The sequence below is a fragment of the Cherax quadricarinatus genome, chromosome 29, assembly GCF_038502225.1.
Source record: "Cherax quadricarinatus isolate ZL_2023a chromosome 29, ASM3850222v1, whole genome shotgun sequence".
Lineage (NCBI taxonomy): Eukaryota > Metazoa > Arthropoda > Malacostraca > Decapoda > Parastacidae > Cherax > Cherax quadricarinatus.
The window spans coordinates 24,253,319-24,269,718 of NC_091320.1; the positions used below are offsets into that span (position 1 = coordinate 24,253,319).

At 39.7% G+C, this 16,400-nt stretch overlaps 1 protein-coding gene across 1 annotated transcript in view; it reads left to right on the forward strand.

Moving 5' to 3' along the window:
• LOC128690533 (coactosin-like protein) overlaps nt 1-11,733 on the forward strand; it is a 150,548-nt gene extending 138,815 nt beyond the window's left edge. Inside the window, exons 3-5 of the mRNA XM_070089654.1 lie at nt 3,044-3,161; nt 3,503-3,625; nt 10,998-11,733. Coding sequence (XP_069945755.1) covers nt 3,044-3,161; nt 3,503-3,625; nt 10,998-11,111 — 355 coding nt within the window. The 3' untranslated portion in view covers nt 11,112-11,733. The remainder of the gene's footprint in view (nt 1-3,043; nt 3,162-3,502; nt 3,626-10,997) is intronic.
• The last annotated feature ends 4,667 nt before the right edge of the window (nt 11,734-16,400 follow it).

Below are 16,400 nucleotides of genomic sequence, written 5' to 3' on the forward strand. Positions count from 1 at the left end.
TTCTGGCCAGTTTTTTTCCAAGCAGAGTTCAAGGTCCTCTTAGTCACTTCCTCCCAAGCCTTACCTATAAGGTTTATACAATTGAGGATGTTAAAGTGATCCTTCCAAAACTCTCTTAGTCAGTTGAGTTTGTGGTCATTACAAAGCACTTTTGAAACAAAGATTTTGTGTACAGTTTCTTGAAGTTGGAAATGACCTGCTGGTCCATGGGCTGCAGGAGAGGAGTGGTATTAGGAGGCAAAAACTTGACCTTAATGAAGCTCATGTCCCCAGAAAGTCACTCTGCCAAGTCTGTAGGATGACCAGGGACATTGTCTAATGCCAGGAGGCACTTAAGGTCTAATTTCTTTTCAATTAAGTAATTTTTCAGTGGGGGCAAATGCATGGTGTAACCAGTCATAGAAAAATTCCCTAGTGACCCATGCCTTACCGTTTTCCCTCCACAGCACACACAAATTAGCCTTGAGGATATTCTTTTGCCTGAATGCTCTGGGAGTTTGAGTGATACACCAATAAAGGCTTCACTTTGCAATCACCACTAGCATTGGCACACATCAGAAGAGTAAGCCTGTCTTTCATAGGCTTATGTCCTGGGAGTGCCTTTCCTCCTGAGTAATGTAGGTCCTGCTTTGCAATTTCTTCCAAAACAGGCCTGTTTCGTCACAATTAAACACTTGTTCAGGTTTCAGTCCTTCAGCCTCTGTACTCCTTGAATTCATGCACATATTTTTCAGCCGCTTTGTGGTCCGAACTGGCAGCCTCACCATGCCTTCCCACACTGTGTATGCCACTACGATTCTTAAATCTTTCAAACCAACCTTTGCTGGCCTTAAATTCACTCGCATCACCACTAGTTGCAGGCAATTTCTTTACCAAATCATCATGCAACTGCTTAGCCTTTTCACAAATGATTGCTTGAGAGATGCTATCTCCTGCTATCTCTTTTTCATTTATCCACACCACTAACAGTCTCTCAACATCTTCTAACACTAGTGACCTGTTTCAAAAACAAAGTTGCACCTTTTGCAACAACAGCTTCCTTGATTGCCGTTTTCCTGCTCACTATAGTAGAGATGGTTGATTGGGGTTTACCATACAACCTGGCCAGCTCCGACACACGCAATCCACTTTCGTACTTTGCAGTTATCTTTCTTCATTTCAATAGTCATTAGCGCCTTTTTTCTCGAAGGCTTGGCACTAGAAGCTTTCTTGGGGCCTATGGTTGCTTATTTTGCAGAAACAAGCGCCAAAAATAGTGATAATATGGAATGTATCGAATGTATCCTTAGATGCGCGCATACTGGCTGGCTTGTAAACATTGGCACACATGGGGCAGTTCAGGCCACACGTGGACACGTCTCGTACGAATCGTATCGAATGTTGGGTTTTCCATCGAATGTCGAGGCGAAATTTTTGCATTAAAATGCATCGAATGTCGGATTTATCGAATGTCGGGGTCCACTGTATTTCAGGAGGGATTCTGGAAAACTAGTTACCCAAAGCGTACATGTAGGACAGGTGAGGATGTTAGTTTAGAGGGGCATTTGAATTATTTGTGCTCATTCTGACAAGATAGCCATTGAATGAGTGATGAACATTTTGGTTTGGGTGTGTCTAGTATTTTTGGGGAGATGGCCAGTGTTTGCAAAATACTGTGTACATGTGTACAGAGATGCTTGCATGTATATACTCTTTAAATTGGAGAAAAGAAGGCTGAGAAGCAAAGTGGCATTTATAACTTCTTGAATATTTTGGTGATACAGTGGAACCTTGACTTTAGTTTAATCCATTCCGTGACCTAGCTTATAACTCAATTTGCTTGTACAATGGTACCTCTGGATACGAACAACTCAAAACTTGAACAATTATGTAAGTGTATTTATGTAAGTGCTTTTTTAAGTGTGTTTTTGGGGGTCTGAAACAGATTAATCTAATTTACATTATTCCTTATAGGAACAAATTCGTTCAGTATTAGCACTCGAACAGCCTTCTGGAACGAATTACTAAGTTTGTATCCCAAGGTACCACTGTATATCAAATAAATTTTCCTCAAATAAATTAATTGAAATGCCATTAATCTGTCCCAGCAGCAGGACAAAATATTTCAATGTAACTCTACAGCTTATTTATCTATCAAAATTCATCTAATATGACATAATAAACAATATAATTAACAGAGAAACATGATATACATGTACTATAGAATGAATAAAATAGGCCATAATATGACTAGTGATGATACAATTTTTGTTTGATTGCTGAAATTTGACGCAATTTGCTTTAATTCCATGGAAATTGTCCTCTTTTTCTTCTCAGCACTGTCTTTTGCACTTTTCTTAGGACCCATAGTTAGAAAAAATTTTGGCCAAATAGCTGTAAAAAAAAAAAATGCAAGCATGAGAGAAGTACTCCCATGGCGATGTAAACATGTGGACTCCTTACCGGATGTTTTGCCATTGACTGCGCCAACTAGTGGCAGCATTCTGAATTGTTACGTGTTATGTATTATTATTTATTACATATTATAATTATTAATTTAGGGAACTGAAGCTCGCTTGCTGTTATACATGTAATAATAATGATAGAGCTTCAGAATGCCACCAACTTGGTGCACTGTTTTCCTCAGTGTGGGAGCATTTCATGCTTTGCTTACACTTTTTAGTCATTTGGCCAAATTTCGTTTTTCTAAGCGTGGGTTCTAAGAAAGTAAGTGTAAAGGACAGTGCTGAGAAGAAAGAATGATTTCCATGGAATTATTAATTTAGCTATTCCTGTTCAGTTAGTTAAGCATTATTTTAGTAGTAACAGGTCCAGAATAAGCTTCATTAAAAAATATGGCAAGTTTAATTTAGTCGTATTGTATCTTAAAAACACTAATGCATCAGCACGGAAGAATGCACAGGCAAGTCTTTTCACTTCTGGCTCTTTAAATTGTTATACCTGTAATAAATAAAAGCAGGGAACTTTTTGAAAAAAAATATGAACACATGGTTTTTCAGCTTTCTTTAATGTCTAAAATATTTATTTGAAATTGCTTTTCCAGGGCAGTGTTCAAGTATGATGGGAGCCAAGTCATAGTGTCTGCAAAGGGCGAGACATTTGATGACTTTAAGGCACAGTTTGGTGACGATGAGAGAGCTTTTGCATACATTCGCCTGCAGGCATGTTATTTAGTATACAGTATTTCCTGAATTGCTTACCTAGTTTAATTTTATGAATACGATACCCTCCTTTGTTATGCTGTATACAACCTTTTCCTGTTGTCCTCTACAGTAAATAAGCTGTAAAAAAAATATTAATGGATGTAAAGCTTAATGTATTTTTCAACATTGCTGTATAAAATTTGTTTAATCATTAAATAAGTAACTTTTAAATGTAATTTTCATGGCTTTTTTTTTTTCTATAGATAGTAAACTTTAATTTATCGAAGCCAATTTAGGGTTTAATGACTTGGAAAATTAATTGAAATGAGTATTCTCAAATTTTACTTGCATTGTTCCAGACAGGAGACGAGATGAGCAAGCGGTCAAAGTTCCTATTGGTGACCTGGGTAGGGACAGAGGTGTCTCCAATAAAGAAAGCAAAGATGTCTACAGACAAGGCTCTTGTAAAAGAAGTTTTGTCAGTAAGTATTAAGATCTTAAAATCCTGACCCTTCAAAGAAAGTGCCTTCATGCTAGTGAAAGTCTGGGTGCAAGGATTTGGGGCTATCCTTCCTTTGCTTATTTGATTTTTTCCTTGCCCATCTGCTTTGACATTTCAAGTTGATTCTTTTTGACATGATTAAAAGCCTGAAAATGCCTGTCATGTATGAAACTTGTAAATCTTGCCTTAAATGGCAGAATTAGGTCAAATATATATTTGCTTCATAGATGGGAATGTAGCTTTGACGTAAGGGAATTTTCACATTATCTTCTAATGATAGAGCAATTAGAGGAATTGTATAGCAGTCAGACCTCGATATCCATAAATGTCACTTATGTAGAGGCACTGATTTTTATTTGTAAATAGTATAAAAGTATTCCCCCCCCCCCCCCCCAACAAGTCGGTCGTCTCCCACCGAGGCAGGGTGACCCAAAAAAAAGAAAGAAAATCCCCAAAAAGAAAATACTTTCATCATCATTCAACACTTTCACCACACTCACACATTATCACTGCTTTTGCAGAGGTGCTCAGAATATAACAGTTTAGAAGCATATACGTATAGAGATACACAACATATCCCTCCAAACTGCCAATATCCCAAACCCCTCCTTTAAAGTGCAGGCATTGTACTTCCCATTTCCAGGACTCAAGTCCGACTATATGAAAATAACCGGTTTCCCTGAATCCCTTCACTAAATATTACCCTGCTCACACTCCAACAGATCGTCAGGTCCCAAGTATCATTCGTCTCCATTCACTCCTATCTAACACGCTCATGCACGCTTGCTGGAAGTCCAAACCCCTCACCCACAAAACCTCCTTTACCCCCTCTTTCCAACCCTTTCGAGGACGACCCCTACCCCTCTTTCCTTCCCCTATAGATTTATATGCTTTCCATGTCATTCTACTTTGATCCATTCTCTCTAAATGACCAAACCACCTCAACAACCCCTCTTCTGCCCTCTGACTAATGCTTTTATTAACTCCACACCTTCTCCTAATTTCCACACTCCGAATTTTCTGCATAATATTTACACCACACATTGCCCTTAGACAGGACATCTCCACTGCCTCCAACCGTCTCCTCGCTGCTGCATTTACCACCCAAGCTTCACATCCATATAAGAGTGTTGGTACTACTATACTTTCATACATTCCCTTCTTTGCCTCCATAGATAACGTTTTTTGACTCCACATATACCTCAACGCACCACTCACCTTTTTTCCCTCATCAATTCTATGATTAACCTCATCCTTCATAAATCCATCCGCCGACACGTCAGCTCCCAAGTATCTGAAAACATTCACTTCTTCCATACTCCTCCTCCCCAATTTGATATCCAATTTTTCTTTATCTAAATCATTTGATACCCTCATCACCTTACTCTTTTCTATGCTTAATAAATTGTTCCAGAGTAGATTATGGTTTAGGAAGACCATAAAATTTTTCTATCTGCTTAATATTGACATTCATAAGAATGACCACAAGAGATTTGGGCAAGAAGGAACCATTAAGCACACCTCAGAGTAGAGCCTTGTAGATTTTTTAAGAAGTTGTGCACTGTCCCAAAAATTAAACTTTGGAGAGAAAAAAAAAATCTGAAATATAATCTTTTCATGGGTTAATCATTAGTGTAATGCTAGATCTTGATTCCAGAAATTAGGAGCCCCCATACACTTTGGGGTACAATTGTATTATATGAAAAGTCTTGAAAATGTTTAACACTGGAGATTTATCAACCTGCATTGTAACAGTTGCCTTCAGGCTATGCTTGTTGACTAATTCAGAATTCTCAAAACTAGCTCTTGTGGATCAGATGTCTAAAAGTATATTGTATATTAGTTTTTAATGCAGTACATCACAATTTAAAATAAAATCTTAGGCCAGGCTTTATGCTATGATTTCCATTTTGTAGGAGACCCTTCTGGTGACAGGAAATTATGTAGATAAATTGTAGTTTTGTGATCACCTTCATTAACTAAATTTAGTTTTTGCTTTTATTAAGTACTTGGAAAGAATAACTTCCTTGTATAATAGTTTAATGTCTGATAGCTTTGCCTTTACTATAGCTGATTCCAGAATGGACAAATCTCACTTGTTATTATTGCATTGTTACTCTGTCTGCATGGCAGCCCTCATGAAATACAATTTTTAAATAGTTCATTACTAACAATATTTAGACTAATACATTACTTGGAGTAATTAACTGGGTATTGAATGTTAATTTTATACCCCCTGGGAGGGGTAAGCCTATATATTTGTCATCCATTCCCTACCTGTACATGGCATGGTGATATCTTAAATCTGTTCCATATTTTTTTTTTTTTTTTTTTTGGTATACAAGGCAAACTCCACTTTCTTATGGCCTTCATGGCAGAGGAATGTTTGTATCAATGGCAGATTTCTCCAGATTTTCCTCAAGCAGAAGGCATTCCACAGTGGTGCATCATCACTTTCCAGAATGCTAGCCAAGTTCATGATCTTTCTCTCCTTACAACTAGTGTAGAAATTGCTGGCATTTTGGTCATCCAGTAAAATATCGGCGGTCTGTGGTCGAATGCCCAGTCTGTGGTGCTGATGACAATACCAATGTGTCTTGTAGTCTATCTCCCTCTTGCCTTAATTGTCATGAGGCTCTCCCATCTTACTCCCGCCATTGCCAAGTTTACTTAAATGAGCAAGAAATCTGTTGTCTGAGGCAGAAGGCCTCCCATATGCTATGGCAGTCTCATCAACGCCTCCAAGGGAGACTTCCCCATATTTCTTATTCTCGAGTTACTAAGCATATCCCCCACCTATGGGGTCCCAATTGCCACAGCCTCTGTGGCCACCCCTTCCACAGTCACCCCTGTCTCTTCTTTTGCTGTCCTGGACTGAGGCCCCTACCTTGGTACCTCATTCTGTTCTCGCCTCTTCCTCTTCTCACTCACAAGTTTATCTAAAAGACCTCATACAACACCTACTCCCCATTGCCCCCTTTCCTTCTCCGAAGCACAAAACATCCCCATTGTTAAAATCTCATTTAGCCCCTCCTTCCCTTCTGCAACCTGCACATTTTTTCTTCTCAGTCTGTACCTGGTTCTTCACCTTTAACTGGCTCTGTTAGAGAGTTTGGAGGTTCATCCTCCTCGTACAGTACCTTCTTTCCCTATCCCCTCCCAAGTTTCTTCATCTGCCCTCTCCCAGGTCACTTCCTCTCCAGTTCCCTCTACCCTTTCGACCTCCCCCTACTTTAGTACAGTCCATAGTCACCCCGATATTGACTCGCCGCCTCCTTCCATCTCCAGTATTGTACCACATACGTCCTTGTCCTCTAAAACACTTGAAGCTATCTCAGAATATATTGAAGAGCTTAAACCATTGATGGACACTGATCCACCTCCTGTTCCTCTTCACTCTTCATCTTCATCTGTAGTGTCTCGATCCTTCGCTGCTCAAGAGTTTTCTGATGCCTCTACATGTGGACTTTTCCAACCCTACTAGTCTGTAGATACCTCTACCTTCAGATTTCTTGTATCTTTCTCTTCAAAAATCATGGCTTATTTACAGTGGAATATCCACAGCCTCAGGTAACTGGGGTGAGCTTCAGGTCTTGCTCTTCCAGTTTACCCGTTTGTTTACAAGAACCCAAATTATGTGGCAGAAATGTGGGCTAGTGCAAAGATTAGTGGGGGGGGGGGGGGGGTTGAAGAGGGTTGGAATAGTTTTAAAAATGCAGTATTAGAATGTGGGGCAGAAGTTTGTGGTTATAGGAGGGTGGGGGCAGGAGGAAAGAGGAGTGATTGGTGGAATGATGAAGTAAAGGGTGTGATAAAAGAGAAAAGGGTAGCTTATGAGAGGTTTTTACAAAGCAGAAGTGTTATAAGAAGAGCAGAGTATATGGAGAGTAAAAGAAAGGTGAAGAGTGGTGAGAAAGTGCAAAAGGAGAGCAGATGATAGAGTGGGAGAGGCACTGTCAAGAAATTTTAATGAAAATAAGAAAAAATTTTGGAGGGAGTTAAACAAGTTAAGAAAGCCTAGAGAAAGTATGGATTTGTCAGTTAAAAACAGAGTAGGGGAGTTAGTAGATGGGGAGAGGGAGGTATTAGGTAGATGGCGAGAATATTTTGAGGAACTTTTAAATGTTGAGGAAGAAAGGGAGGCGGTAATTTCATGCACTGGCCAGGGAGGTATACCATCTTTTAGGAGTGAAGAAGAGCAGAATGTAAGTGAGGTGGAGGTACGCGAGGCATTACGTAGAATGAAAGGGGGTAAAGCAGCTGGAACTGATGGGATCATGACAGAAATGTTAAAAGCAGGGGGGGATGGTGTTGGAGTGATTGGTACTTTTGTTTAATAAATGTATGAAAGAGGGGAAGGTACCTAGGGATTGGCAGAGAGCATGTATAGTCCCTTTATATAAAGGGAAAGGGGACAAAAGAGATTGTAAAAATTATAGAGGAATAAGTTTACTGAGTATATCAGGAAAAGTATACGGTAGGATTATAATTGAAAGAATTAGAGGTAAGACAGAATGTAGGATTGCGGATGAGCAGGGAGGCTTCAGAGTGGGTAGGGGATGTGTAGATCAAGTGTTTACATTGAAGCATATATGTGAACAGTATTTAGATAAAGGTAGGGAAGTTTTTATTGCATTTATGGATTTAGAAAAGGCATATGATAGTGGATAGAGGAGCAATGTGGCAGATGTTGCAAGTATATGGAATAGGTGGTAAGTTACTAAATGCTGTAAAGAGCTTTTGAGGATAGTGAGGCTCAGGTTAGGGTGTGTACAAGAGAGGGAGACTACTTCCCTGTAAAAGTAGGTCTTAGACAGGTATGTGTAATGTCACCATGGTTGTTTAATATATTTATAGATGGGGTTGTAAAAGAAGTAAATGGGGATTAAATGTAAATGTAAAAGTAAATGGGATTAAATTATGGGGAATCAAATTCAAAATGGGAATTGACAGTTACTTTTTGCTGATGATACTGTGCTTATGGGAGATTCTAAAAAAATTGCAAAGGTTAGTGGATGAGTTTGAGAATGTGTGTAAAGGTAGAAAGTTGAAAGTGAACATAGAAAAAAGTAAGGTGATGAGGGTATCAAATGATTTATATAAAGAAAAATTGGATATCAAATTGGGGAGGAGTAGTATGGAAGAAGGGAATGTTTTCAGATCCTTGGGAGTTGACGTGTCGGCAGATGGATTTATGAAGGATGAGGTTAATCATAGAATTGATGAGGGGAAAAAAGGTGAGTGGTGCGTTGAGGTGTATATGGAGTCAAAAAACGTTATCTATGGAGGCAAAGAAGGGAATGTATGAAAGTATAGTAGTACCAACACTCTTATATGGATGTGAAGCTTGGGTGGTAAATGCAGCAGCGAGGAGATGGTTGGAGGCAGTGGAGATGTCCTGTCTAAGGGCAATGTGTGGTGTAAATATTATGCAGAAAATTCGGAGTGTGGAAATTAGGAAAAGGTGTGGAGTTAATAAAAGCATTAGTCAGAGGGCAGAAGAGGGGTTGTTGAGGTGGTTTGGTCATTTAGAGAGAATGGATCAAAGTAGAATGACATGGAAAGCATATAAATCTATAGGGGAAGGAAGGAGGGGTAGGGGTCGTCCTTGAAAGGGTTGGAAAGAGGGGGTAAAGGAGGTTTTGTGGGCGAGGGGCTTGGACTTCCAGCAAGCGTGCACGAGCGCGTTAGATAGGAGTGAATGGAGACAAATGATACTTGGGACCTGACGATCTGTTGGAGTGTGAGCAGGGTAATATTTAGTGAAGGGATTCAGGGAAACCGGTTATGTTCATATAGTCGGACTTGAGTCCTGGAAATGGGAAGTACGATGCCTGCACTTTAAAGGAGGGGTTTGGGATATTGGCAGTTTGGAGGGATATGTTGTGTATCTTTATATGTATATGCTTCTAAACTGTTGTATTCTGAGCACCTCTGCAAGAACAGTGATAATGTGTGAGTGTGGTGAAAGTGTTGAATGATGATGAAAGTATTTTCTTTTTGGGGATTTTTTCTTTTTTGGGTCACCCTGCCTCGGTGGGAGACAGCCGCCTTGTTAAAAAAAAAAAAATATCTTTTCTCAGGCATTATCTATCCCAGATGTTGTATTTCTGGTTTCTTCCTTATTACCACCACTGCTGTTACTTGGTGATTTTAATGCCCACCATTTCCTCCGGGTGGGGGGATTCTCACTGTGACTCCTGTGACATTCAGTTGGAGGCTTTTCTCACTGATCTACCCCTTCAATGTTTTAAATACGGGTACTCCCATCCATTTTGATCCTCGTGTGTACTCGTTCTCTTTCGTCAATCTCTTGGTCTGCTCTTCAATTGTACTAGACTTCGCCTAGTCTGTCCCCCCAGACTTTGCATGGCAACAATCATTTTCCAATCATCCTTGAGTCTCCTTCATATTCACCACCTCCTCATAGCCCACACTGGCAATTTGACAGAGCAGATTGGGACCTTTACTCGCATCTAACTGCTTTTAGTGAGGTTCCTTCTTCGTCCTCCATTGATGAGCTTTTACACGTTTTCTCGACCTCAGTTTTGACTACAGCTTCATTCTATACCCCAAACCTCGGGCAGGCATTCTCAGAAGTGCATGCCTTGGTAGTCTCCTGCTTGTGTTCAGGCGGTATGTTTGAAATGTGCTGCATGGGGCAGGTACAGGCGTTACGTTACATTATGTGTTTTCCCTTGTTACTTTGATAGTAAGGTTCTCGCCACATGTTCTAGTGTGGGGTAGCTTTAACATAAAGGCCTCATGTCTAGGGTAATACTTATATCATGACTGATCATCCTCAGTGTCTCCGATCCTTTCACCAGCCCTCTTCACAGGTTATTTAAACTACTATAAAAATATAACTGTATTCTAAATAGATATGTACAGAATGTACAATTACAGCACTCGCATATTCAAAACATAAGTCTACGCACTCCTTAGCTGTTCTCCCACATGGTGCATCTCAACAATGCCCTTCTCTCTTCCTGACATAACTCTGGGCTAACCAGTGTTTTGACAGTTTAGTCACCCTGGGTATGATGGCCACAACTTAAAAAAGTTATAAAAACTCGCCTCTGGAGCGCACACAATGCCCCCACACTAAGTCAAATTAGCACTTTTTCACTGGGAAGCACTTCACTACCACAGAGATTTTGAACTGTCACCATCACTACTTTTGCACTCGGGTCATTACTAAGTAATATTAAGGGTTATTTTTGGGCCAGGGTAAACTGTGGATAACTGAAACCACAGAAACCTGACCCTCTGATAGTGGTTGTACTGTACTGTATTTATTACAATGCTTTAAATTAGCATTAATCTTCTTTTTTTTTTTTCTTTTGCTACAGAACTTTGCAGTGGAGTTGACATTGGAGAGTGCTAATGAACTGAATCATGAAGCCTTCCTCCAGGAACTAGTGAAGGCAGGTGGTGCAAATTATGGCACTGGTATTCGTGAATAGAAGTATAATTATATTTTGTAAGATAAGAATTAACTGGAAAGTTTTTCTTGCATTTGGCACAACTTGGAGGCTGAAGGTTAAATAATTTTATGACTCCTAGTCTTTTTAATCTTCTGATAAAGCATTTCATAGCCTTTTATAAGAGATGTCTAAGATACTAAGTGTACCAAATCACGTAACTTTCATACACGTACAGAAAACCCAGATAACTTAGTCTATTGTAATGTTTTGTCTTGCAACTAACACTGCTTATGTTCATGGGCACAATTGGATAGGACCTAGCATTTTTTGGCTTTATATAATCTTGCCATAATCCTGTTTACTAAATTTTAATCTAAATTATTGGATCAAATCAAATTGTATCCAGCATGTGGGATAGGCAAACAAATAGCATACTTTAAATGTTGGAATGTTCCTTTTAATAAAGATTTCATTAGTTTTTATTGTTTTTTAAATTAAAAGCATTTCTAGAGATTTAGAAACAAAAAAAATTAAGCTTGGAGGCATTGAAGATTTTTAATTAGTTTAGATTTATTTAAATTTTGTACCATATTTGTTGGCTATACATTATCCTGGATTGGGTTCTGTATTTGTCATACAGTGTAATAAAAAAATAAAGAAACAGATTGCTTTTATTACCCAATACATAAGTTAATTGAAGAGATTGTATAAAATACAATTACACACAAATACAGTGTATGATCCTTTGACACCATATTAATGAGTTTTATGTAGTAATCCTAACATTATCATGAACTCTTCAGTCTTTAGCCTCTGCAGATTCTCGTCCAGTTGAGTTGTCCTTGCTTGGAAAACCATGTATGTTGACCTGATGCAAAGCATAATGTCCTCAACCTTCTTAATGATCTGGAATATCTTTGAACATCCACACTGAGAAAGGTGCTTTGCTGCTGGTGAAGGCTTTCTGCCTAAGAGTTGGAGCTTCCCCAACCCTCCATTTTTTTTTTATATCAAGCTACCTGTGGGTTTAAATTTTCTAAAACTAAAACACTCCATATTACTTTTATTAGGCTTAATGTTGTCTCATACTCCATTATACCTGTATGATTCCCATATCCCTCAATGTGATATGGTCAGATTTCTTGGACTTCTGTTTGATTGACAGCTGTTCTGGAAACCTGGTATTACCTCCCTGGAAACAAATTGCCAGACAGTTGAATCCCCTTGGAAATCCTAATCTTATCAAAACTAAATTCATTCTTTCAACAAACTGGCCATATCCCACTGAGGCAGAGACCCAAAAAGAAAAACTAACCCCCTTGCTCCCGGCATTTTAGTCGCCTCTTAAGACACGCACAGGGTATGGGGGAAGAATTCTGTTCCGCTTCCCCGTGGAGATAAAACTAAACTATGGTGGCTAAATCTACTTTGCAGCCTATTACGAGCTTGAGGAGTGCTTTGTTCTTTAACAATAGAAGAGGAGAATTTCTCCTAAGGAAAGGTTTTCTTTCTTGTAATAATCTTTAAGTTAGCATTCCTTGATTTTTCTATCAATAACGTATATAATTACCATCAGGAAATCAAAACTTCATCAAAAATTATTTTAATTTAACAAGTATAAATACCTCATCTTATAGATAGGTATAAAATATATAAATATAAAGATGCACTGTTTGGGTTCCTTTAAGATTTAACCCTTTGACTGTTTCAGGCCCCTTTCTGAAACTCATTCTATGTCGCTCAATTTTTTAAAAATTTTTTCTTATGAAATGATAGAGAATCTTTTCCCGATGGTAATGACACCAAAAGTTCGAAATTTGGTCGAAAACTTGTGGAATTATGCTCCCGTGAAGTTAGCGGTCTCGGCGACATATACGTATCGGCGATTTCGCCGAATTTGAGCCCTATTTTAAGCCAATTCCATTGTTCCAGTTGACCAAACTCATAGCTATTTCTTTAGAACTCCATTTTATCTATCAGCTGAGTACAAGAAACCTCCCATTTACTAATTTGAACTACCCAATATGGTGGTCAGAAATTGGCAATTTGGCCAATTTCACGCAAACTAAAAAAGATGCCAATTTCAAAATAGGGTCCAGAATAAACAAGGTAGACATTTGTGGCACTAAAATAACATATGCTCTGTTCATTAGTCACATCTCTAGGCCCCTCTTATATTATTATTGCTTTCTTTTTTGATTTTTTATTCATACAAAAAAATACAAAATTTACTGTTATACAGACTACTGCATTATTGCAAAAATGGTATAAATAATATCAGTGCATTAGTGAAAGAATATTACTCCCCAGTTGACGTGTATTGGACGTGTGGTGCGATTTATTTACTCCTGAACATTGGTAAAAATCGAACATTTCTGCTACTTTGAGCTCAGTTTCAAGGTCGTTTTCATCGTCAAAGTAATGACAATCATCTCTATTTCTGTAATATGTTTTCCATTTTATCACTTAAGACCATGAAAACACGAATACAACGATAAATACTATACGAAAATACACCTCAAAGTCGGCGTTTTATTCCAAAAAAACTATCGGTTCTTTTTCTCATTACGCAATGTGTGCTGCAGGATTTTTTTTGTGGTGCACACTGACCACACAGACCCATTCTCTCACATGTGGGCCTACCAGCTTTCTCCCGCTTGATTTGAAGCCGCTAGAATTATTGAGTATATATACGTCAGAAACATTGGCTCTTAAGACGTATTTATACGTCGAAAACAGTCAAAGGGTTAAGTAATACAAGACATTACTTTCATGTACTAGACAATCTGCTTTAGTGAATGATAATTAAATGTGCAAATAAGAAAGATTTATATACAAATTCCATTAATACAGATATAGTATCACGTAAGATAGTCTTTTTAAAGACGTAATACACTTGGAACGCTGTATAGCCCTTGTGGCTTAGCGCTTCTTTTTGATTATAATAATACACTTGGAATATTTTTTCTCGAGTTTCAGGCATACACGGTAGACAGTCGAAGAGGAATGAGTAGTTTGCTCCTTAAACACACACATGGGCTACGTACAAGCCTTTAAAGCTTCATAGCGTAGGCACTGCCACGATGTCTTCTACCAGAGTATAGAAGCTCCCTCAGCGTAGTCAAGAGTGCCTAGACAATCCCTCGTGAACCACAGGTCACGTTGGATCACGTGATATACTTAATATTTGGCACCAATTTGTGATGTCGCTAACCAGCCATACCCTTCAACTGTACAATGATAATTGTGTACTTTTACATATAAATGAGCTCATAACCAGACATGAATACATATTCATTTCTTTAATAATCAAATAACACAAACATATGATGAGGGATGAATAGGATAACAGTACAACAATCCAGCAGCTTCGTTTTAGCTAATAACCAAGTTACTAGCATGGTAGTATTATCAAAGTGATGAATTGCATACGAGATCGTAACACAGCCTCTCTCGACTTAGTCCCATTCATCCAGGATTATGTCTAGATGCTTTTTCATTCCTCCCCTGTTGAGCCTATATGCAGAGGTAAATGATCCATCTTGGCATGATTGGCATGATGCCCATTTTCTGTTTTGTCTGCCTTTTCAAGGGGGGGGGTTCCTTGGCATGGTGGAGAGGCTCTTGGTCTGAGGAATTAGACCTGTTGGTCTCCTTCCTCAGACCGAACTTAATTACCCCCCAATTCCCCCTTCCCTATCCCATCCTTCCCACCCTCCCTTTTCCCTTTCCTTTTCTGGAGAAATGCCCTGACTTTGCTAGCTGTAAATAATGCATTACCATGTGTGTGTGTGTGTGTGTGTGTGTGTGTGTGTGTGTGCGCGCACGCGCTTGTGTGTATGCATATATTTGTACGCTAGTGTGCATATGTCTGTGCGTGCGCCCTCGTGTGTGTGTGTGTGCGCACGTGCTCGTGTGGGTGTATGACCCACTTAATATTTGTATTTATAACTCATTACAATTGTGACCAGGTGTGGACGTATCAGTGGCTCATTACTTTGTAATTTGTTCATGACTGTAACCATGTATAGGAGTGAGGCTGTTTCATTACCTTTGTAACTTGCCATGATTGTGACCAGATATACCTGGAGTTCATTACCTTTGTAACTAGTTCAGATATCATAACTTTGGAGTCCAGTCCCTGGACCCATTATGTACCTTTGTAATCTTTTGACTACCGCCCACAGGATGGGTATGGGGTGCATAATAAAGATATTAAACTAACTTTCCTCTTCCTCCTCCCCGTCCCTCCCTTATTTCCTTTCTCTTTCTGGCCTGCAGGATTCTTCCCACAGGCATGCTGGTTCCTTGATAGAGGGAAGGGTACCGGGGCCCATCCCATTCTGTTGAGGTTCTTGGCGGTGGCGTAGTTTGCCATGGAATCTGGATCGCCTGGGGATGTCCCGATCCCTCTCTGGTATCCCGGTGGGTGGCTTTGGGCGTCTTTCAGGCGACTGGAATATCTTGGAAGCTGCCTTTTGGATTCCGGGGGTGGTGGCCGAAGGAGGTATGCTTTGTGGCAGATATCCGGCTGCCCTCTCTTGTCCACCGAGGTAGCTCGGCAGATGTGAGGTTGCTATCCCGGATTGCTGGTTTATTGGCATGAAGGGTAGGGTATGGCACGGGTTCCATGCTGCATCTGCACTACTTGCGGTGCTGAGGTCCTCATGAGCGCAGAGGGAGATTTCTGGCCCTTTCATTCCTCCTAGGAACTATTCCTCCCTGCTCCCCTTTTTTATTCTTTTTTTTCTTTTTTCTTTTTTTTCTTAATAAAAAGAAAAGAAGTAACCTAACCATGGAGAACCCAATCCATGAACCTACTACCCCCGGGCCCCTTGATGCTGCGCCCCATTCTGACCCTGCCTCGTTTTTTGACCACTCTTCGGACACTCCTGATGCCTCTGTACCTCTTGCTGGTGCTGTTTTCTCACCCACTTCAGGTACCTGGGTTTTGACTGACTCCTTCGATTTGTCTGACCTTCGCTCTCCTTTGACTATGCTTCCGGCCTCTCCCTCTATGGTGCGGCAATTTTCGAATCGCCAGCCCGGTCCCACTCCTAAACGCCAACAACAGTTGCCTGATGATGATACTTCACCACCACCTTGTTCTTCTCAAAAAGATCAACATGTCAAGCACTCCCTTTCCATGCTCAGTTTTGGAATGCACAATGGACTAAATTCTTTACTTTATGACTGACTTCCTCTATTGCCTATCTTTCAGACCACAGTATTGGCAAGGCGCTCCTCCGCCATGTTGGTAGATATTTCCTTTCATGCTCTAAAGAGCGGTGCATGCATCATCACTGTCCAGAATGCTACCCAAGCTCA